Below are 24,311 nucleotides of genomic sequence, written 5' to 3'. Positions count from 1 at the left end.
AAAGATGGGATGTTATGAAACTGGCAAGATCGTTGTTAAATGGTGTGTGCCTGGAGTAAATGAGAAGGGAATTTATCTTGTGAATATCTTTGCTGAGAGGGATTAATCTCTTACAAGCACTTCTTTTTAACACAAGAAGAGTCACAAGCATAAATGGAAGAGAAACAATAGAAGAGAGGAGAAAAGGGGTTTGCTTCATTATGCGGCAATGGATGAAAGGTTGAGAAAGGTTGTGCTAGATGCTAGAGTTGTGACAGGAGTCTTTGGAGAATGACTACTTCATAGTTCTCGTAGGAATGAGATCAAGGACAAGCATTTGTAAGGTGCAAGGAAGAATGGAGAGGCAAAAGTGTAAGTTTAGATGGATATACTGTACATGTAATTTTGCAGTCACATGTTTATGAGGTGTTTTAATGTTCAGAAGATGGCAGCTAAAGGTTGTAGAATCAGCGGATGTATGTAAGGTCATGAGGTACAGGAATAAAATGGGAAATGCAAGGTGGATAGATGAAATTAGAAATGCTGTGGAAGAGAAGAAAAAGGCATATGGAAGATTGCTCAAAAGGAATGTACCACTGGAAGTCAAGCAAAGGAGGAGAGGAAATTATAAGATGTGTAAGCACAATGTTAAGATGCTTATAAAGGAAATAAAAGGAAGGGTAGATGAAGATTTTGGAAGACAGTTGAGTGTAAAGTTGACAAAAGATAAGAAACTGTATTGGAACAAGGTGAAAAAGGAAAGTGGTGGATGTAACAGTGGAAATGTTAAGGTGAGAAGCAAGGATTGAGAGTTGCTGAATCAAAAACATTAAGTTAAAGGAAGAGGGAAAGAGTATTTTGAAGAAATGATGAACGTGGGAGAAGGAGAGACAGCAGTTGTTGCATGTATATGAATGGAGGATGGAAGAAAGAGGATACAAGCACACAGGCCTATAGCACAAAGGGAGGTAAAAAGGGGATAATGAGACAAAAGGTACGAAAGGCACCTGAAGTGGATGAAGTTACAGCTGAAACGCTAAAGTAAGTAGGATAAAGTGTGATACAGTGGATGCACTTGATGTGTAATTGAGCCTGGAAACAGAAGGTTGTGCTAAGAATGTATGTATTAAGTACAAGGAAATAAATCTGTTCAGTATGACAAGAAAAGGGTATGCAATAGTGTTGACTAATAGAGTGATGGAAGTGACTGAATGCAGAGTGAGAAGCAAGGGGATTTAAGGAAAGGTATCACTGTGTAGATCAGATTTTTGTGGTGAAAATGACTGTTAAGCTATTTCACCTTTTACTGAACTGGAGAAAGCTTACGACAGTTAAGTGGAATGCTCTATGAAATGTGTTAAGGATATATGGGGTAGGAAGACTACTGTTGGATAGTGTGAAAACCTTCCACTCACACACATACAAATTCATTTGTAAGAGTGGATGGAGAGTTGGGCAAAAGTTTCAGTATGCTTGTGGGTGTAAGGTAGGGCTGTGTGATGTCACGATGGCTTTTTAACATATACATGGATGGAGTGATAAAGAGGTGAGAGCCAATCAAAGGAAAGTGGGTAGAAAGATGGAATGTGGCTGTGAAGTATGGTGACTAATGACATGCCTGTTTGTCGATGATACTGTGTTGTTTGCTTAGAGTGAAGAGGAGTTGCGGAAGGTTGTAAGTGTCTTTTGTGATGTGTGTAAGTGTAAGCAATTGAATGTAAATGTGAGTAACAGTAGAGCAATGGCATTTGAAAGGAAACAAGAGTGAAAGTATAGATTCTGCAAAATCCTATATATAGAGTGAAAGGAGAAAGTGTAGTACTAAACTGTGTTATAGATATAGGTGAAGAAAGACTGGAAAAGGTGAAAGAATTTAAGTATTTCAGAGCCATTTTGGATAAGTTTGATGATATTGAAGGGGAGATAAGGGATGGAGCAGTACAGTGTAGAGGAGACACTAAATCCCTTAATAGAATTATGAAGGGTATAAGTGTAAGTATGGAAGTAAAAAGAAAAAAAACTTAAGGGACAACCCTGACCTATGCAGCCAAAACATGGACATGGAATGAGTCACAGAGGTAAAGAATTCAGGCTTTGGAAATGAGCTGTTAGAGTAGGTGGGATGAAGAGATTAAATGGTGAAAAAAATGATGTGGATGTAGGAGATATGTATGGTAAGGAATGCAATGAAATGTGAAGTGATGAAGCCAGTGAAATATAATATGTGAGATGGTGCGGGCATACGGAAAGAATGCAGGATGTGTAATTTATAAGGAGAGTGTGTGATAATACAATTATAGGGGTTGGTGTGTGAGGATGACCACTTGTGAAATGGGAAACTAGAGTGGAAGGGTACTGGAGAGAGAGAGAAATGGTGGAAGAATGCATGGACTGCTGTATGTGAGGGAGGCATGTAGGGACTGGATAAGTGGAAACTTTTGCCATGGCCAACATCCTGATGGAAGTAACTAGGGAGGGAATGGTACCTGAGATAGACAGACAGGTAGACAGATAGATAGACAGAACAAAAAGACACCATGGAACAGAAAACAATGGATGACCAGGTGAAGGGAATGGAATAAAAACTATGATATGCAACATGAAGGAGTGAAACAATAAAAACAAAATATAAGGAATGCAGAAAAGGAAATACATACGTCACACAGAAGAGAATGCATACTAAAGGAAGAAACAGTAATTCAACACATGAACCAAAACTCAAAAGTCCCATTTGATAACATGGAGAGAAGAGAGAATAAAAAATCAGAAACTGGACCATTCAGGGAAGTTGACAGTTATGTAAATGACCCAAAATGAATATGTCAGGTGTTAATCAACAAGTATTATTCAGTGTTCATGAAGGAACTGACGATGATATATCTATCGATCATGATGCACATGGACTCGTTTATATCAACTTACATGAATGAGACATAACTGAAGCAAATGACTAAAAACTCAACTCCAGGGCCAGATGGAATTCTAGCAGTGTTTTAAATATGAAAGAAACTATAATCTTACTCACTGCAATGCTGCTGAGGCAAAGCATAGAGGAATTAAGCATACCTGATATACACAAAAAGGCATACAAAACACCATTATAGAAAGGAGGCTCCAATTCATTGCCAGAACAACAAAGACCTGTTAATCTAACTTTGCTCATAATCAAAGAATTTGAGACAGAAAAATTTTGATGGAACTTTTAATTTCAAACAGATTCATAAATAAGGACAGCATGGATATGTTACTGAAAAAAGCATGCAAACACAACCACTAGTTCATTATAATGATGTAGATACACCAATGAATGGGAAATCAATAGACACTTTCTTGATTTTACAAAAGCAATTTGATATGGTTAACTGTGAAGTGTTACTAAAGACACTGGCAGACAAAATATAAAATAAAAAACAGGAACATGGATAAAAGAATTTCTAACTGAAAATTCAATGTTGTTGCAAATGGAAATATATCTGAAGATGTACAGTCTGTAGTAACACTAGGAACAGTTCTGGCAGCAATACTCGTAATCATGATCTGAAACATTGATAAGGAAGTATGAGTGTGTAGTCAGACATACTGCAGATGACATGATAGTAAGTAAGCAATGGATAGTGATAGATCAAGGAAAATTACAAAAAAATTTGGACACATGAGAAATCAATGAAATTTAAAGAAGAGAAATCTGAACACATAAGTCATGGGGCAATTAACACTATTTCAGTGCCTATATATGGAAGACCTACAGAAAAATAAATAGAAGTTGAAGCAAACATCAAAGGTTTGGAAAATTTCACCAGTGAAAATCTTGAATTTTATGATCAAATGAAAAAATAGTGCTTTTAAGTCAGATGAGTTGATTCTTAACACTCTGTAAAGAGATGACAAGGGGCCGCAAGTTTGTTGGACTCTGCCATGATTACATTCAAAAAGATTTATGGACAAAGAGTTAACAAGAGAGCTCAGGTGAAGAAAATATAAGAGATTTGAATAGGTATATGGTGTCTGCATGGAGAAGATGATAGAAGTATCCCTGTCATCCAGTTTAGATAAAGACATAAAGAAAGACCAGCAATCCTAACATGGAGGATGTAAAGTGGTCCCAGGCACCACTTTAATGTTCCTGAAGCAGGACGGTAGCACCACCCTGGGTGGCTGCTGTCACCAGTCTACATACGATACCTGGTGACCTAAGAAATTTACATGGAATGAATACAAAAATATTCAAAAGAAGATTTGGACTCTTCATTAAAGGAAATACCAGATGAACCTAGAACAGATAACTATACCCGAGGAACAGCTGCTGAAAATATACAATAACCATGAATGGCATGAATGTGATGGGACAAGGAAAGAGAGTTGTGGGTAACATCATTTTTCAACATAAAAGTTAAATGGCGAATGCTATGCGCTAACCCTGCTGCCATAGCAAAATCCCATCTTGGGTACTCATAAGTAGGTAAGCTTTTTCTTATACAGCACATGAATATGTACAGAAAATGTTTTCATGGACCATTTCATTAAGTACACTATCAATGCCAAGTAACTACAATACCATGTTCCTTTCTAAATATAATGACCTTGAGCACTTCAATCTGTGACATCTGACGCCCATTGATTTCCTTTACTTAAGCTTCACCATGAAACCTCTGCCATTCCATGATTTCTTATATAACTGGATCACTTCCTCAATATACCTATGGTGCACCCTTTTCAGTTATCACATTGAACCAAGTGGAACATCATGCTATGCCTGATGTAAAACTCACCTGTCCCTATCCCTGTCTCGTCGATCTCTGTCTCTGGAGTGTGGACTTCTGTAACTTCTCTCTCTGCTACGAGAGCGTCTGCGGTCCCTACTACGAGAATGCCTTCTATCTCTTCGGTCACGGTCTCTATCTCGATCCCTTATTCTATCACGATCTCTGTCTCTGTCACGACTACGGTCCCTTCTATCTCTTTCACGGTCTCTGTCATGGCTGAAATAAGGAAAACATCTTTCTTTATCCACCTGTAAAAGGAGTTCAGTCATAAAAAATGAAGGATTTCTGTTAATCTATCTGAGACAACTACCATTTGAGGAATTATAGTATTTTTTTCTTATCATACATGATCGGTGTTTCCCATGTCAGTGAGGTAGTGCCAGGAAACAGACGAAGAAAGACCTATCCACCCATATAAACACATATATACATACACACTCATGCACATACATATGAACATATATACATACAAATACAGAGACATATGCATAAATAAACATGTTATTTATTCATTTATTTTGCTTTGTCGCTGTCTCCCGCATTAGTGAAGTAGCGCAAGGAAACAGACGAAAGAAATGGCCCAACCCACCCACATACACATGTATATACATACACGTCCATTCACGCAAATATACATATCTATACATCTCAACGTATGCATATATATACACATACAGACATAAACATATATATACACGTGTACATTATTCATAGTCTGCCTTTATTCATTCCCATCACCAGCCCGCCACACATGAAATTACAACCCCCTTCTCCCTCGTGTGTGCGAGGTAGCGCTAGGAAAAGACAACAAAGGCCACATTCATTCACATTCAGTCTCTAGCTGTCATGTAATAATGCACCGAAACCACAGCTCCCTTTCCACATCCAGGCCCCACACCACTTTCCATGGTTTACCCCAGATGCTTTACATGCACTGGTCCAATCCATTGACAGCACGTCGACCCCAGTATACCACATCATTCCAATTCACTCTATTCCTTGCACGCCTTTCACCCTCCTGCATGTTCAGGCCCCGATCACTCAAAATCTTTTTCACTCCATCTTTCCATCTCCGATTTGGTCTCCCACTTCTCGTCATTCCCTCCACCTCTGACACATATATCCCCTTGGTCACTTTCCTCGCTCATTCTCTCCATGTGACCAAACCGTTTCAAAACACCCTCTTCTGCTCTCTCAGCCACAATCTTTATATTACCACACATCTCTCTTACCCTATTATTACTTACTCGATCAAACCACCTCACACCACATTTTGTCCTCAAACATCTCATTTCCAGCACATCCACCTTCCTCCACACAACTCTATCCATAGCCCACACCTTGCAACCATACAACATTGTTGGAACCACTATTCCTTCAAACATACCCATTTTTGCTTTCCAAGATAATGTTCTCGACTTCCACACATTCTTCAACGCTCCCAGAACTTTTGCCCCCTCCTCCACCCTATGATTCACTTACGCTTCCATGGTTCCATCTGCTGCCAAATCCACTCCCAGATATCTAATACATTTCACTTCCTCATATTCGCTTGCTTTCATCCATTCCTGGTGCTACCCTGCCCCACAGGAGAACAGCATCAATACCCCCCTTGCATACCTCTCACCCTCCTGCATCTTCAGGCCCCAATCGCTCAAAATATTTTTCACTCCATCTTCCACCCCTAATTTGGTCTCCTGCTTCTCCTTGTTCCCTCCACCTCTGACAAATATATCCTCTTTCTCAACCTTTCCTCACTAATTCTCTCCATATGTCCAAACCATTTCAACACATCCTCTTCTGCTCTCTTGCAACCACACTATTTTTATTACCCAATATATTTCTAATCCTTTCATTACTTACTTGATCAAAACACCTCACACCACATACTGTCTTCAAACATTTCATTTCCAACACATCCACCCTCCATCACACAACCATATCTATAGCCCATGCCTTGCAATCATACAATATTGTTAGAACTACTATTCCTTCAAACATAACCATTTCTGCTCTTTGAAATAATGTTTCCTCCTCCCACACACCCTTCATTGCTTCCAGAACCTTCACCCCTCCACCACCCTATGACTCACTTCCATTTCCATGGTTCCATTTGCTGCTAAGTCCACTCCCAGATTCCTAAAACACTTCACTTCTTCCGGTTTTCCTCCATTCAAACTTACATCCCAACTAACTTGTCCCTCAACCCTACTGAACATGATAATCTTGTTCATATTCATATTTACTCTCAACTTTCTCCTTTCATGCAATTTTCTTAACATCACCAATTTCCTCAGTTTCTCACTTGAATAAACCAACAGTGCTGTATCATTGGTGAACAGCAACTAACTCACTTCCTGGACTCTCTCATCCCCAACACAATGCTAACTCACCCCATTCTCCAAAACATTTGCATTTACCACCCCAACTGCCACATCCATAAACAAATCAAACAACCATAGGGACATCACACACCCCTGCCACAGACCGACCTTCACTGGGAACCAATCACTCTCCTCTTCTACTCATACATATGCCTTACACCCTTGATAAAAACTTCTCACTGTTTCTAGCCTAGAAACAGCTTACCTCCCACACCGTATACACTTAAGATCTTCCAGAAAGTATCTCTATCAACCCTGTCATTGCCTTCTCCAGAGCCATAAATAGATATTAGTCTTGAAAACATTAATAAAACTCCAACATCATTTGCCTCATTCACTCCTCCGTTATGACTTCACATCAATCATCTCTACTCTCTAATGATATGTTCCTCCCTCTCTCAGTTGTGAAATTACAATTTTGGTCACTGCCCTCATAAGCTGTCTGCCTGTACTAAACCCTGTGACATGAACCCACAACTCAAACTGGAAACCTCATCCTATACAGTACATGTGGAGATAAACATATAAGGACTGACTGCTATAATAAATCCTTTCCTTGCACAGGTATACATTTTTTTCTTGCACCATATTTCCCTCTTCTTATTACCTTCAAGAGTCAGGATTACAATCAACTCAAAGTTTATAATCATCCCTGTTGCTTTTAAATTTACATTTTTCAAGCCATCACTCCACCTTTAACACCAAAGAGGGCTACTGTACCCCAGCCCATACCATGTCAACTACGACTTCCTTTCTTTCACACCTGTTCGCTATTTCCCACGTGAGTGGTTAGCATCCAAAACAGATGACTGAGCCTTAAAAGAAAAAGAATTCTCATTTGCCTCTTTCCTCTGTTCCTCCTATTGGAAAGAAATGCAGGAAGAGTGAATATCCAGCCCCCAACTTCCACCCCTATTAGTCACTTTCTATGATACAAAAGAGATAGGTGGGGTTTGGTAGTAGGTGGTAGGCATCCAACGACCACTGGGGTAAATCAACAATACTACCCAGCCGGGTATCAGGAAGATTAGTGACATCTGCTTAGTGAGCCAGCACTTTAGTGGTTGTCAAGTTGAACTCCACTGACCCAGGTAGCTCTTTTCTATCTGCTTCACTAACATGTGGACTACAGACATTCTGTCCACAAACAATCTCTCCTTGTCACTGTAACATTTGACAACACTTAACTCATGCGCTAGCCCTACCTTTTGGCAAAATGGTAGGAGCAGCAGAGAGAAGTAGTAAGTAGGAGCATTTAGGCAGGAGCATTAGGTAGAAGTAGTAGGTAGGAGCATAAGATAGAAGTAATCATTGGGAAAATCAGGCAGGAGCCTCTGCAAACACTGCACTAGACTTGCCCTCTGCCAGTGGCCTGTTAAAGGTGAGGCAAAAAGACTAAGATGCAGCACTATAGTTCTTTAGTTAAGGAGACTGTTGCCATGGCCAACCATTTGAGGAAGTTCCAATTGGAACAGGCATCAGAGATAAAGACAGATAGAGATGATAAGTGGTCAGGGGGGGTGCCATTTCATGTGTGGCGGGGTGGCGAAGGGAATGGATGAAGGCAGCAAGTATGAATGTTTTTTTTTTTTGTTTTTTTTCCCCGCGTTTGCGAGGTAGCGCAAGGAAACAGACAAAAGAAATGGCCCATCCCACCCCCATACACATGTATATACATACATCCACACACGCAAATATACATACCTACACAGCTTTCCATGGTTTACCCCAGACGCTTCACATGCCCTGATTCAATCCACTGACAGCACGTCAACCCCGGTATACCACATCGATCCAATTCACTCTATTCCTTGCCCTCCTTTCACCCTCCTGCATGTTCAGGCCCCGATCACACAAAATCTTTTTCACTCCATCCTTCCACCTCCAATTTGGTCTCCCACTTCTCCTCGTTCCCTCCACCTCCGACACATATATCCTCTTGGTCAATCTTTCCTCACTCATTCTCTCCATGTGCCCAAACCATTTCAAAACACCCTCTTCTGCTCTCTCAACCACGCTCTTTTTATTTCCACACATCTCTCTTACCCTTACGTTACTTACTCGATCAAACCACCTCACACCACACATTGTCCTCAAACATCTCATTTCCAGCACATCCATCCTCCTGCGCACAACTCTATCCATAGCCCACGCCTCGCAACCATACAACATTGTTGGAACCACTATTCCTTCAAACATACCCATTTTTTGCTTTCGGAGATAATGTTCTCGACTTCCACACATTCTTCAAGGCTCCCAGGATTTTCGCCCCCTCCCCCACCCTATGATCCACTTCCGCTTCCATGGTTCCATCCGCTGCCAGATCCACTCCCAGATATCTAAAAGACTTTACTTCCTCCAGTTTTTCTCTATTCAAACTTACCTCCCAATTGACTTGACCCTCAACCCTACTGTACCTAATAACACTTGCTCTTATTCACATTTACTCTTAACTTTCTTCTTTCACACACTTTACCAAACTCAGTCACCAGCTTCTGCAGTTTCTCACATGAATCAGCCACCAGCGCTGTACCATCAGTGAACAACTGACTCACTTCCCAAGCTCTGTCATCCCCAACAGACTTCATACTTGCCCCTCTTTCCAAAACTCTTGCATTTACCTCCCTAACAACCCCATCCATAAACAAATTAAACAACCATGGAGACATCACACACCCCTGCCGCAAACCTACATTCACTGAGAACCAATCACTTTCCTCTCTTCCTACACGTACACATGCCTTACATCCTCAATAAAAACTTTTCACTGCTTCTAACAACTTGCCTCCCACACCATATATTCTTAATACCTTCCACACAGCATCTCTATCAACTCTATCATATGTACATGTATATATATGTATATGTCTACGTACATGTATGTATATGTTGAAATGTTAAATGTGTTTGATGATAGAGTGGCAGATATACGTTGTTTTGGTCGAGGTGGTGTACGAAGTGAGAGGGTCAGGGAGAATGGTTTGGTAAACAGAGAAGAGGCAGTGAAAGCATTGCAGATAATGAAAGCTGGCAAGGCTTTCATCTTCTGGTTTGGATGGTATTGCAGTGGAATTTATCAAAAAAGAGGGTGACTGTTGTTGACTGGTTGGTAAGGATATTCAACGTATGTATGGTTCATGGTCAAGTGCCTGAGGATTGGCGGAATGCATCCACAGTGCCATTGTACAAAGGATAAGGGGATAAAGGTGAGCATTCAAATTACAGAGGTATAAGTTTGTTGAGTATTCCTGGGAAATTATATGGGAGGGTATTGAGTGAGAAAGTAAAGGCATGTACAAAGCATCAGATTGGGGAAGAGTAGTGTGGTTTCAGAAGTGGTAGAGGATGTGTGGATCAGGTGTTTGCTTTGAAGAATGTATGTAGCATTTATGGATCTGAAGAAGGCATATGAGTGAGGTGAAAGAGATGTTCTGTGGAAGGTATTAAGAGTATATGGTGTGGGAGGTAAGGTGCTAGAAGCAGTGAAAGATTTTCATCCAGGATGTAGGGCATGTGTACGAGTAGGAAGAGAGGAAAGTGATTGGTTCTCAGTGAATGTCAGCTTGCAGCAAGGGTGCATGATGTCTCCATGGTTGTTCAATTTGTTTATGGATGGGGTTGTTAGGGAGGTGAATGCAAGTGTTTTAGAGAGGGGCAAGTATGCAGTCTGTTGTGGATAAGAGGGCTTAGGAAGTGAGGCAATTGTTGTTCACTGATGATACAGCGCTGGTGGCAGATTCAGGTGAGAAACTGCAGAAGTTGGCGACTGAGTTTGGTAACATGTGTGTGAAAGAAGAAAGCTGAGAGTAAATGTGAATAAGAGCAAGGTTATTAGGTACAGTAGGGTTGAGGGACAAGTTAATTGGTATGTAAGTTTGAATGGAGAAAAACTGGAGGAAGTGAAGTGTTTTAGATATCTGGGAGTGGATTTAGCAGCAGATGGAACCATGGAAGTGAGTCACAGGGTGGGGGAGGGGGCAAAGGTTCTGGGAGCACTGAAGAATGTGTGAAAGGTGAGAGTGTTACCTCAGAGAGCAAAAATGGGTATGTTTGAATGAATAGTGGTTCCAACAATGTTATATGATTGTGAGGCATGGGCTATAGATAGAGTTGTGCAGAGGAGGGTGGATATGTTGCAAATGAGATGTCCAAGGACAATCTGTGGTGTGAGGTGGTTTGATCGAGTAAGTAATGAAAGGGTAGGATAGATGCGTAGTAATAAAAAAAATGTGTGTTCGAGAGAGCAGAAGAGGGTGTATTGAAATGGTTTGGTCACATGGAAAGAATGAGTGAGAAAAGATTGACAAAGAGGATATATGTGTCAGAGGTGGAGGGAACAAGAAGAAGTGGGAGACCAAACTGGAAGTGGAAAGATGGAGTGAAAAAGATTTTGAGTAATCGGGGCCTGAACATGCAGGAGGGTGAAAGGCATGCAAGGAATAGAGTGAATTGGAACGATGTGGTATACCGGGGTCGACGTACTGTCAATGGATTGAACCAGGGAATGTGAAGCATCTGGGGTAAACCATGGAAAGTTTTGTGGGGCCTGGATGTGGAAAGGGAGCTGTGGTTTCGGTGCATTATACATGACAACTAGAGACTGAGTGTGAACGAATGTGGCCTTTGTTGTCTCTTCTAGCACTACCTCATGCACATGCAGGGGAGGGGGTTTCTCATTTCATGTGTGGCGGGGTGGCAACGGGAATGAATATGGGCTGACAGTATGAATTATGTACATGTGTATATATGTATATGTCTGTGCATATATATGTATATGTTGAGATGTATAGGTATGTATATGTGCCTGTGTGGACGTTTATGTATGTAAATGTGTATGCGGGTGAGTTGGGCCATTTTTTCGTCTGTTTCCTTGCACTACCTCGCTAACACAGGAGACAGCGACAAAGCATAATAAATATTATTTTATATTCTATTATACTTCGTCGCCTTTTTCCATTCTGTACTCAGTCTCTCCTGGTACTTCCTCAGACAAGTCTCCTTCCCAAGCTCACCTACTCTCACCACTCTCTTCACCCCAACATTCACTCTTCTTTTCTGAAGACCTCTATAAATCTTCACCTTCGCCTCCACAAGATAATGATCAGACATCCCTCCAGTTGCACCTCTCAGCACATTAACATCCAAAAGTTGAATCTATAGGTATGTATATGTGCGTGTGTGGGCGTTTGTGTATGTACATGTGTATGTGGGTGGGTGGAGCCATTCTTTCATTTGTTTCCTTGCACTACCTCACTAACTTGGGAGACAGCGACAAAGTATAATATAAAAAATAATATTTTTCATTAGTCTTTTTTATCATACTCAGTCACTGTCTCCTGCATTAGTGAGGTAGCGCAAGGAAACAGATGAAAGAATGGCCCAACCCATCCACATACACATGTATATACATAAACGCCCACACGCGCACATATACATACCTATACAGTACAACATATTTATCTTATCTATTATACTTTGTCACTGTCTCCCGCGTTAGTGAGGTAGCGCAAGGAAACAGACGAAAGAATAGCCCAACCCACCCACATACACATGTATATGCATACATGCCCACACACCCACATATACATACCTATACATTTCAATGTATACATACATATACATACACAGACACGCATATATACACATGTTCATATTCATACTTACTGCCCTCTGCCATTCCTATCGCTACCCCGTCACACATGAAATGGCACCCCCCCTCCCCCCACACGCATGTCAGGAAGCGCTTGGAAAAGACAACAAACAAAGGCCACATTCGCTCACACTCAGTCTCTAGCTGTCATGTGTAATATGTAATGTAGAATGCAAAAAGGTGAGAGTAAATAAAGCAATGGGAGTGGGTGACAAATGGAATGTATTTAAGGAACCTGTGATGGGATGTGCAAGAGATGCATGTGGCATGAGAAAGGTGAGCGATGGGCTGATTAGAAAGAGTAGTGAGAGTTGGGATGAGGAAGTAAAGTTGCTAGTGAGAGAAAAGAAAGGCATTTGGGTTGTACTTTTACTTCTTTCTATTCTTTTTAAAGCTCCAGTCATGAACAATTGTTAACATCAAGGCCAGGCCTTAATCAAAATATAAAGAGGATCATGAAAGGAAAAAGGAGAGTCAGGGGAAAGTGTATACAAATTTTGGAGGAGGTAAAAACCTGTCTTTTAAAATGTGACAGGTCACAGTTCTTGGGAATGACATGAGAGGGTAAAGAGTTCCAAAGCTTCAACATTTAGGGAAAGAAACATTTATCAAAATGACCTACCCTTGAGTTGCCAATAGACACAGAATAATCATGTGATGCTGCAGCTTGCCAAGTAATAATGCATGGTCTAGTTAGTGGTGGGGACACACAAGCAACCAGCTCATGGGAGCAAAAACCAAAGTAATACATACAGAAGCGGGAAAGTGAACAAAAATTGCAGAGTAGGGCAAGAGGGTCAAGTTTTGTAGCTAGACTGGGAGAGTTTATAAGTTGGACCACTTTTAATTCTACTCTGTTGAGTAAGGATGAAGCAGTACTCCATACAAGGACGAATCAATCATTTGCATAAACGGAGCAACTGTTCAGATTTTTTTTTTTTCTTCTTCCCAAAAGAGGGAACAGAGAAGGGGGCCAGGTGAGGATATTTCCTAAAAGGCCCAGTCCTCTGTTCTTAACGCTACCTTGCTGATGCGGGAAATGGCGAATAGTATGAAAAAAAAAAACAGGACTCCCAGTTTCTTAGAGGCAGACTTTAATTTTTCAAGTAAAGTGGGGTTTTCAAGAATGAGTGGATGTTACAGCAATACCATGTATGTTCACCGAGTCAAGAGGTGGTATTACATAACATTTGAAAGAGAAACTAGAGTTGTGAGTTTTTGATAAAGAGATGGGTAGAAACTGGGTCTTGGAGGCATTAAACTTAACTAGATTTCACCTCTACCCCACTGAGATATCCTGTCCAAGTCTTAGTTTTCTGAGGAAGCCATGCAAAGACAAAATGTAGATCAAGCGAGAAAAGGAGCAGAATTGAAGGAGGTGGGTGAATAAACTGTTGAGTAGTCAGCATATGAAAGCATTTGGTTATTTGTGGAGGAGAGCAAATAGCTGATAAAAAGGAAAAAAGTGTACGAGACAGGACAGGCCCTTAAGGGACACCACCACTGAAGGAGAAATGGCAGGGAGGCTGATCCATCTACAACCAGAGATAGTGCGGCCTTCTTCTTATGTTCAGGTGAAAAAGCACATATAATCCACCATCTTTCACCATTCACTTTTATGTAGATCAGTCTAGAATTCACCCCCCTGCTTCAGGACTAGTGTTACTCCCTCCTTTCCTCATCACTCACTACTCTCCCTCATCTCGCCAACTCTAACCTTTCATATGCATTTCTTACAAATGCTAGCGCTACTTCCCGAAATACTTCCCATTCCTCAACCGCTCCCCTTGCTTCATTTACTCTCACCTGTTGCCATTCTATACTCAGCCTTCTCTTCTGATATTTCTTCACAGAAGTCTCTTTTACAAGCTTACTGACTCTCACTACTCTCTTACCAATACCACTTCCTCTTTCTGAGAAAATCTACAAATCTTCACCTGCACCTCTACAAAATATGATCAGACATTCAACCAGCTGCCTGTCAAAGCACATTCACACCCAAAAGTCTCTCTTTTGCAGGCCTACCAATAAATATGTTATCCACTAATGCCCACTGACCATCTTTCCTACTCGTATAACTCGGACTTGTGTCTGCCCTTTCTAAACCAGGTATTCCTAATTACCAGTCACTTTTCAGAACACAGCTCCAAGAGATAGTCATCATTCCCATTCATCATTAATAATCCTGAATAAAACATGCACCCCATTATACACTCAATTGCCACATTACTCACCTTAGCATTCAAATCATCCATCAATAATACTTGGTCTCTTGTATCAAAACTGCTGACACACTCACTCACCTCCTCCAAAAACATTTGCTTCTCATGATCCTTTTTCTCATGACCAGGTGCATAAACACTTATAATCAACCGTCTCTCACCATTCATCTTCACCTTTACCTAGATCAGTCTAGAATTCACTTCCCTGCTTCAGGAGTAGTGCTATTTCTTCCTCAGCTCTTGTCCTTTCACCAACTTCTGACTTTATTTTTAAGACATTTCTAAACACTTCCTCCTCTTTACCTTTAAGTTTTGTTTCACTCAGAGCCAGAACATCCAAGTTTCTCTCTTCAAACATACTACCTAACTCTCCTCTCTTCACATCTTGGTTACATCCACATCCCTGAAAAAGTATCACTATCAGCCCTATCATACACTTTCTGCAAATCCATACTTGCCACATTTGAATTTTTCTGTTTCTCTTAAGTATTTCTGAAACAAATTCTTCAAACCATAACCTGATCCACACATCCTCTACCACACCTGAAGTTATGTTGTTCCTCTAATCTGAAGCTTTGTGCATAACACCATCTTCTTAATCACCATTATCCCATACAACTTACAGGTACACTCGACAAACTTCTGTAATTCAAAAATTTACTTCCTACCTTTACATAATGATACTACACTGGCATTCTGCCAACACTCAAAAACTTATACCTCAGTAATTCAAGTATATACTTCTTGTCTTTACACAGATACTGCACTGGCATTCTGCCAATCCTCAGGCACTTCCCCATAACCAATCCAGACACTGAAAATGTTCATCAACCTATCAACAATTTAGTCACCCCCTTTTGAGAAAATCATCTGTGGTCCCAGCCATTCCATCTCCTTTGTCACAAAACACACCCTTACAAAAAGTACCCCTCTATCTCTCCCCTTTTCACCAAACCACCAGCCACGAGTTTCTCTCATAACTTTACATCCTAAACACCCCACATCTGCAACTGTCATAAAACACATTCATTTATCCTTCAAAATACTACGGCCATCCCCTCTTCACATCTATACATGAACTTAGTTCTTGCTTGCAGGACATCAGGGTCCTACAGCACTAAGGAAGCCAGTCACAACCACCAGGTGGAACCCTAGATCAAAAAATGTGGTGATGGGCACATGCCTATGTGGGCAGGACAAATATACAATAAGCAAAATCATAAACATAAAAAACAAAGAAAAGATTATTAATCATGGGATGGAAAAAGCTGATTTGGTAGCAGACTCCTTGACAGCATGCAATCTTAAAGAATTCTGAGCTCTAAAGCAACCAGGAGTGAGCCAATGACATAATCTCTGTAGTGGTATCTAAATGGCCAAGGGCAGGCCCAAATAGAGCAAGCTGCTGCTACTTCAGGTGAGTAGCTAGTGAAAAGTGGGAAAGGCAAGCACTTCCTCACCTAAAACACAGAGGGATAAGAAGGTCCTAACCCTAATTTTCCTGGTAAATGTCCTAGGGAATCTCTCATATATGCAGGGCAAACAGATTAAAAAATCCATGAATCCTTGCAAAGGGTGGAAAATGTGTTCTTTCTACATTTCATTAGCACCTTGCACATATGAAGACCTATAAACTGAAAATGACAAATCAAAGTTACAAGAGATATGAAAATGATATACATTCAAGTCCATTGAAATTACCTCCTATGTCTTCTTTCTTCTTCTCTTTTTCTTCTTTCCTCTCTCTCCTTTTCCCTGCGTTTCTCTTCTTCCATTAATGCTTTACGTCTTTCCTCTCGCTCCTTTTCACGTAGTAATTCACGCTCTGTTCTTGCTTTCTCACGACTCTGTATCAGTGAGTGAAAGTTAATGCACTGCTAAAACCTATGATAGATGTACACATCTGTTTAACTTATCCCAAAAACGCATTTAATTTTCATTCAAAAAGGAATATCTCTAACTAAAACTAACTGTCTTTCCAAGTCTAAGATACCATCAATTAACTCATGAAAAATAACAAGTTACAAATCAAAAGACCACCATCACCTGCTTTCCATTCATTTCAAGTGTGATGAATATATGTATCTACGTATAAACCTTAGAGAAAGTATAAGAAAAACCATCCCCAGACATACATGTTTCTTATTAGCTTACAACCTGTGAAAGTTCTATATATGACTGGGCCTATGCTGACTGCTGATTCAGCAGACCCTCAGCAATCTGGAAACATAAAATCTCCCCTACCACTCACTGCCTTGTCAGCCTCCTATGTTTTGTTTACTGCAACTTGGAGAAACGCAGGGTCTTGGTGGCATTCATCTTCGTAGACTTCACTAAAGCTTTCAACTTGGTAAACCATAATATCAACATAAAAAAACCATTGATCTTGGACAACATGGATGTCTTGTCTTGTGGTTGGCAGACTTCCTGACTGGGCAACACCAAACTGTCAGCTTTACGGGAGTCAAATCAGCATCACTATCCCCAAAATGTGGCAAACCACAGGGCACCAAGATGGAGCCACTCTGCTTTCTCATCCTTACCATTGATGCCCTGAGGAACACAAACCACCAATGGAAGTATGAAGACAACTACACCTTTGGCATCACTATCAACAACAACTCTACTGACTTAAGTGCCCTTCAGCACATCATCAATAACCTTTAAAGAGTGAACTACAGCCAACACAGCCAACAATGTCACCATTAACTGCACCAAGACTGTGATGATGCGTATCAATCTGAGTGCAAACAACAGCCTGTCTCCTGACAACACACTAGGCCCTGACATCCTCCATTTAGTCAGACACTTCAAACTATTTGATGTCACAACAGATAACAGTTTAAACTGGAAGTGTCATGTCACCACTATCATCAAATCTACCTCATACCATCTGTACCTTCTCCACTGACTGAACTCACAAGGCATCACATCAACTGAGGTCAGGAATGTCCATAACACCTTCATTCTTCCTAACCTCACGTGTGTGTGTGTGTGTGTGTGTGTGTGTGTGTGTGTGTGTGTGTGTGTGTGTGTGTGCTTATGTACTGAGTAAATATATCCACAAATCAAGTTACAATTCAGTCAATCTACTATCAGAACCCCTTCATGCTCGGAAAAATTTAGCTTATGATTAAGAAAAGTGCTGCTCTGTTGTCTGGGTACTGTCCACATATCCACATTTTCCCAAAGTCAATTATTTTGCTCTGTTTTGAGCACTGGTTGGTAAGTACATTGCTCTCTCTTGTTATTTATGCGCATTTTACCCTTATAATAGTGTCTTACAAGCACCCAAGATCCACTGATGAGTGTAGCGATTGATAATGGTAGAAAATGAAACCAGATTTATGATTCTGAAAAAACTGGAAATTCTACACACATTAAAGAAGAGCTGGTCAGTGTATAACCCGTTAAATCACTTTGGTGTTGGTTCTTCAAGGATCTATGACAACACTTGAAAAGCTACCAACATTTTATGATGAATGTGAACATGAATACTGAGTCACTGCACATAAGGTAGTGCATGGGGGCAAATGTAACTAATCTCTGTAAACTAATGTGAATAGCTTCAGCAGTGATGCAGTGCTGGAATACCCAATTCTGGTCCCTGTTACAGAAAAGGTCAGGTAACATAATCAAGAGTTTGAGGCAAGTGAACCTCATCCATTCTCCACTGGATTATTGCACTACTTTAAGTTGTGAGAAATTGCACATAGATAAGGATGTGGATGGTGAGTTAGGGTGTAATGAAAATCTAAGTTGGGATAAGATGAAAAATTAACACCTGTTCTCACATGCATTAAAGCTGCCTGCATGCATGAGTGTAGATTGTCAATGACTTGCAAAAGTGTTCACCCTCATACCCTAAAAGACGTGAAAGTTATGCTACTGATTTATGGCAGTAATAAACACGTCTGGATCATGCAGGAACTGACCAGTAAGTGCATTCATCACCATTCTGTTGTGAAGGCTCGAGAGCATTACCATAAGGCAGAGCTGCTTGAAAATAGTAAAACTATTCTCCTCTTGGACAACTCTTCAGCCCACCCAGATTTTGAAGTGTTTGCGATGCAGAATGAGTTCACAACATACCATATTTCCCGCCATACAAGACCCACCCCTAAGTTAGCAGGGAATATCTAGGAAAAAAATAAAATATAGAAATTTTCAACAAGCAGTGACTTTTTGTCTATGTCACATAAGCCTACACCATATCATTACATTCAAAAGTACCTTTAAAGAGGAGTTCCCAATGGTTTTTCTTCCAAGGGGAAGAACTGTCAGAGAGCTTGAAATTTTCTCCATTTAAGTAAGGGTTTTATGAAGTTATAGCATTAAAAACTCACAAATTATATTACTAATGAAACTGGACACAAAGACATCATGCAGCCTTGGCTTTGTCAATTGATAGTATTCATCCTCTACTCCACACAATCACTTTGGAGGCAAATACTTATCAAAACATATATAACATTGAGAAGTGGGAGACCAAATTGGAGGTGGAAAGATGGAGTGAAAAAGATTTTGAGTGATTGGGACCTGAACATGCAGGAGGGTGAAAGGCATGCAAGGAAGAGTGAATTGGAATGATGTGGTATACCAGGGTCGATATGCTGTCAATGGATTCAACCAGGGCATGTGAAGCATCTAGGATAAACCATGGAAAGTTCTATGGGGCCTGGATGTGGAAAGGGAGCTGTGGTTTCGGTGCATTATACACGACAGCTAGAGACTGAGTGTGAACGAATGTGGCCTTTGTTGTCTTTTCCTAGTGCTATCCCGCGCACATGCGGGGGGAAGGGGTGGTCATTTCATGTGTGGTGGGGTGGCGACGGAAATGAATAAGGGAAGACAGTATGAATTATGTACATGTGTATATATGTATAGGTCTGTGTGTATATATATGTATACGTTGAGATGTATAGGTATGTATATTTGCATGAGTGGACGTGTATGTATATACATGTGTATGTGGGTGGGTTGGTCCATTCTTTCGTCTGTTTCCTTGCGCTACCTCGCTAACACGGGAGACAGTGACAAAGTATAAAGTATAATACTTCTAAAATACTTTTCCCACGGCTTCTTTTCACCAAAGAACAATGCTATCAAGCTGAACATTTTAATTCATATTTGCAAGGGTTTAATTTCAATGGTAAAATCTCACAGATTAGCATAAAAGAGAAAGGAAATTTTTTTCATGCTGTAATGAACCTAGTGTTCTTGATGCTTGTTATGTAACTTTAATTCTACACCAAAATTTTCCCAGTTTTTTTCCCACAAAGGAAGAAAACCACTAAAACACTGCAAAAGTATAAGTTAAGATGGGAAAATAGTTGAAACAGTTTGGGATGCATACAGTTTTAATTTGTGAAACAAAAAATGCAAACAAATGACTTACTTCTCCACCCTTAGCACTCTATTTTTATTGCAATTTTCTTTTCAATTAGCTAATGATGGTTTGTTTTTTGGTATAATTCAGCATTAATGTATGAGCAAATACTGCAGATCCATAGCAATGTCAATAACTGTAAGGACTGGGTAATAAAGAGACCAAACCATCAGCCAAGTTTAGGCAACTCAACAAATGGTTTCATTTCTTTATTTCCCAACACTACAGTAATACCATTACTACCAATGCAGATCATTTTCTATTATATTTCTGCTAAATTACTTGCTGAAAAATAGGCATCACTGGCCTAATAAAAAGGAAATTGGAGTAAAGCTAAGGAATAAGGCTGCAGAAATGAGTCATTTATTTGCAGCCTGGTCTGTTTTGGACATAAAGACATCATGCAGCCTTGGCTTTGTCAATTGATAGTATTCATCCTCTACTCCACACAATCACTTTGGAGGCAAATACTTATCAAAACATAAATAACATTGAGAAGTGGGAGACCAAATTGGAGGTGGAAAGATGGAGTGAAAAAGATTTTGAGTGATTGCAACCTGAACATGCAGGAGGGTGAAAGGCATGCAAGGAAGAGTGAATTGGAATGATGTGGTATACCAGGGTCGATATGCTGTCAATGGATTGAACCAGGGCATGTGAAGCATCTGGGGTAAACCATGGAAAGTTCTGTGGGGCCTGGATGTGGAAAGGGAGCTGTGGTTTCGGTGCATTATACATGACAGCTAGAGACTGTGTGAACAAATGTGGCCGTTGTTGTCTTTTCCTAGTGCTATCCCGCGCACATGCGGGGGGAAGGGGTGGTCATTTCATGTGTGGTGGGGTGGCAACGGGAATGAATAAGGGAAGACAGTATGAATTATGTACATGTGTATATATGTATATGTCTGTGTGTATATATATGTATACGTTGAGATGTATAGGTATGTATATTTGCATGTGTGGACGTGTATGTATATACATGTGTATGTGGGTGGGTTGGTCCATTCTTTCGTCTGTTTCCTTGAGCTACCTCGCTAACACGGGAGACAGTGACAAAGTATAAAGTATAATACTTCTAAAATACTTTTCCCACGGCTTCTTTTCACCAAAGAACAATGCTATCAAGCTGAACATTTTCATTCATATTTGCAAGGGTTTAATTTCAATGGTAAAATCTCACAAATTAGCATAAAAGAGAAAGAAATTTTTTTTTCATGCTGTAATGAACCTAGTGTTCTTGATGCTTGTTATGTAACTTTAATTCTACACCAAAATTTTCCCAGTTTTTTCCCACAATGGAAGAAAACCACTACAACACTGCAAAAATATAAGTTAAGATGGGAAAATAGTTGAAACAGTTTGGGATGCATACAGTTTCAATTTGTGAAACAAAAAAATGCAAACAAATGACTTACTTCTCCACCCTTAGCACTCTATCTTTATTGCAATTTTCTTTTCAATTAGCTAATGATGGTTTGTTTTTTGGTATAATTCAGCATTAATGTATGAGCAAATGCTGCAGATCCATAGCAACGTCATTAACTGTAAGGACTGGGTAATAAAGAGACCAAACCACCAGCCAAGTTTAGGCAACCCAACAAATGGTTTCATTTCTTTATTTCCCAACACTACAGTAATACCATTACTACCAATGCAGATCATTTTCTATTATATTTCTGCTAAATTACTTGCTGAAAAATAGGCATCACTGGCCTAATAAAGAGGAAATTGGAGTAAAGCTAAGGAATAAGGCTGCAGAAATGAGTCAAGTCATTTGCAGCCTGGTCTGCTTTGGTACAGCATACGGAAACGAAGGTATGTATTTCAAACTGTTGCCACATTTTTCCCAGCTTGAATCTAATTCTCTTAGTTTCCTCCCATTCACAAATTTGAAGATGACAGGTTATCTGGAGTGTGAATATGAACAGAGAGAACTTAGAGGAAGTGGGGTGTATTAGATATCTGGAATTGGATATGGCAGTGAATGGAGCCATGGGAGCTGAAGCAATCCATAGGGTGGGTAATGGGACAAATATCTTAAGCACAAAAAGAATATGAGGAATGAGAAGTTAGAGTCTTTAAGGGGAAAAGATGGGTGACTTTGATGGTACAGTCATTCTACATGAATGCAAGGTGTGGATCTTAGGCAACAATATAAAGAAGAGGGTGAATGTGTTAAGAATGAAATGTTTGGGAACAGTACATTGTTTTGGGAAATGATAGTATAAGAGAGAGGTGTGGTAGTAACAGGAGTATATGCGAGAACTGAAGAGCGTGTGCTGAAATGGCTTGGGTATACGGAGACGATGAGTGAAGAGAGGATGACTAAGTGGGTATATATCTTGAAAGTGCAAGAAAAGGGGCAAACAAAAGATATGTGGAAGGATATGGTGGAAGATGCTTTGAGGGTTTGGGGCCTGAACATGCAGGAAGGTGTGAGGTGTGCAGAGGATACAGTGAATTTGGACAATGTGGTTTACTGGGAAAAACATGCTGTCAATGGGCTGAACCAGAGCATATGAAGTGGTTGGGGGACACCATAGAAAGGTCTGTAAGGCCTGGCTGTGGATTGAGATTTCTGGTTGCAGTGTACTAAGCATAACAGCTAAAATGCAGATGTGAGTGATAAGCCATTTCTTTTTCTGTTCCTGACACTACAATGCTAATGTAGGAAATGGAGAACATGTATGAAATATAAATTGTTTTCCTTGTTCCTGTAAAAAAAAAAAAAGAAAGGGCGGTGATCCAGAAGCAAAGTTGGTTGTTTTCATGCTATAACTACAACCATAACAAGCATTGAGACCCTAACCTTACTGAGTGTTTGGTGTTGTGGAAATAACAGTGTCCTTTCCAATTATCTGCTAGTTTGTTCATGAATGAAAATGTTCAGCTTAGTAGCGATGTTCCTTTGTGAAAAAAAAAAGCATGGAGAAAATGTAAATCCAGAAGTTAGGTGTTTTGATGCAGTAGCTGCAGCCAAAACAAACACTGAGATAGTAACCTTATACAGACTTTGTTGCACAGAAACAGCTATAACCTTACCACTCATCTGGTTGATTGTGAGATTTTAGCACTGTCTGGAAACCCTTGGTAATATGAAGAAAGATTTTCGGTTTATTGACACTCTTCCTTACTAAAAAAAAATGGGATAATGTTGACCTAGAAGAAAAGTTGCTGGTAAAAGCTTTGATACGAAGTCGTAGCCAAACGGAGAGTTCAAAAGAAAATATTAATGCTATCAACAAAAAACAAAGGCTAAGTGTCTGTGTGTTACAATTCACTCATAATTTGCAAATTTTGCTGCTATAACTTCATGAAACCTAAGTTGCACCAGATAAAAACTTCCAGCTAAATAAAACAAGTGAAATAAATATAAATACCAGTATAGAAGCAAACACTTGAATTCATTGAGCGCATTAGCTAAGACATTACCACTCAATGGTTTCATGGAATATTTACGTATACATCTACTCAAATGCAATTGAGTGGGAGATGTATAAAAGAAAGAGACAGGCAGTCAAGAGAAAGGTGCAAGAGGTGAAAAAGAGGGCAAATGAGAGTTGGGGTGAGAGAGTATCATTAAATTTTAGGGAGAATAAAAAGATGTTCTGGAAGGAGGTAAATAAAGTGCTTAAGACAGGGGAGCAAATGGGAACTTCAGTGAGGGGCGCAAATGGGGAGGTGATAACAAGTAGTGGTGATGTGAGAAGGAGATGGAGTGAGTATTTTGAAGGTTTGTTGAATGTGTTTGATGATAGAGTGGCAGATATAGGGTGTTTTGGTCGAGGTGGTGTGCAAAGTGAGAGGGTTAGGGAAAATGATTTGGTAAACAGAGAAGAGGTAGTAAAAGCTTTGCGGAAGATGAAAGCTGGCAAGGCAGCAGGTTTGGATGGTATTGCAGTGGAATTTATTAAAAAAGGGGGT

At 40.1% G+C, this 24,311-nt stretch overlaps 1 protein-coding gene across 3 annotated transcripts in view; it reads right to left on the bottom strand.

The window, feature by feature from the left end:
• LOC139765725 (luc7-like protein 3) overlaps positions 1-24,311 on the bottom strand; it is a 158,991-nt gene that overhangs the window by 60,926 nt on the left and 73,754 nt on the right. For 2 of the 3 annotated variants that reach the window (XM_071693543.1, XM_071693542.1), the window contains exons 6-7: positions 16,700-16,845; positions 4,749-4,958 (exon numbers count right to left, since the gene is read on the bottom strand). In XM_071693543.1, coding sequence (XP_071549644.1) covers positions 4,749-4,958; positions 16,700-16,845 — 356 coding nt within the window. The remainder of the gene's footprint in view (positions 1-4,748; positions 4,959-16,699; positions 16,846-24,311) is intronic. The other variant, XM_071693544.1, reaches the window with a different exon arrangement.

This window comes from Panulirus ornatus, chromosome 55 (genome assembly GCF_036320965.1).
Source record: "Panulirus ornatus isolate Po-2019 chromosome 55, ASM3632096v1, whole genome shotgun sequence".
NCBI lineage: Eukaryota > Metazoa > Arthropoda > Malacostraca > Decapoda > Palinuridae > Panulirus > Panulirus ornatus.
The sequence above is the reverse complement of the archived record's forward strand: the minus strand, read 5'-3'. Positions and strand labels throughout refer to the sequence as shown.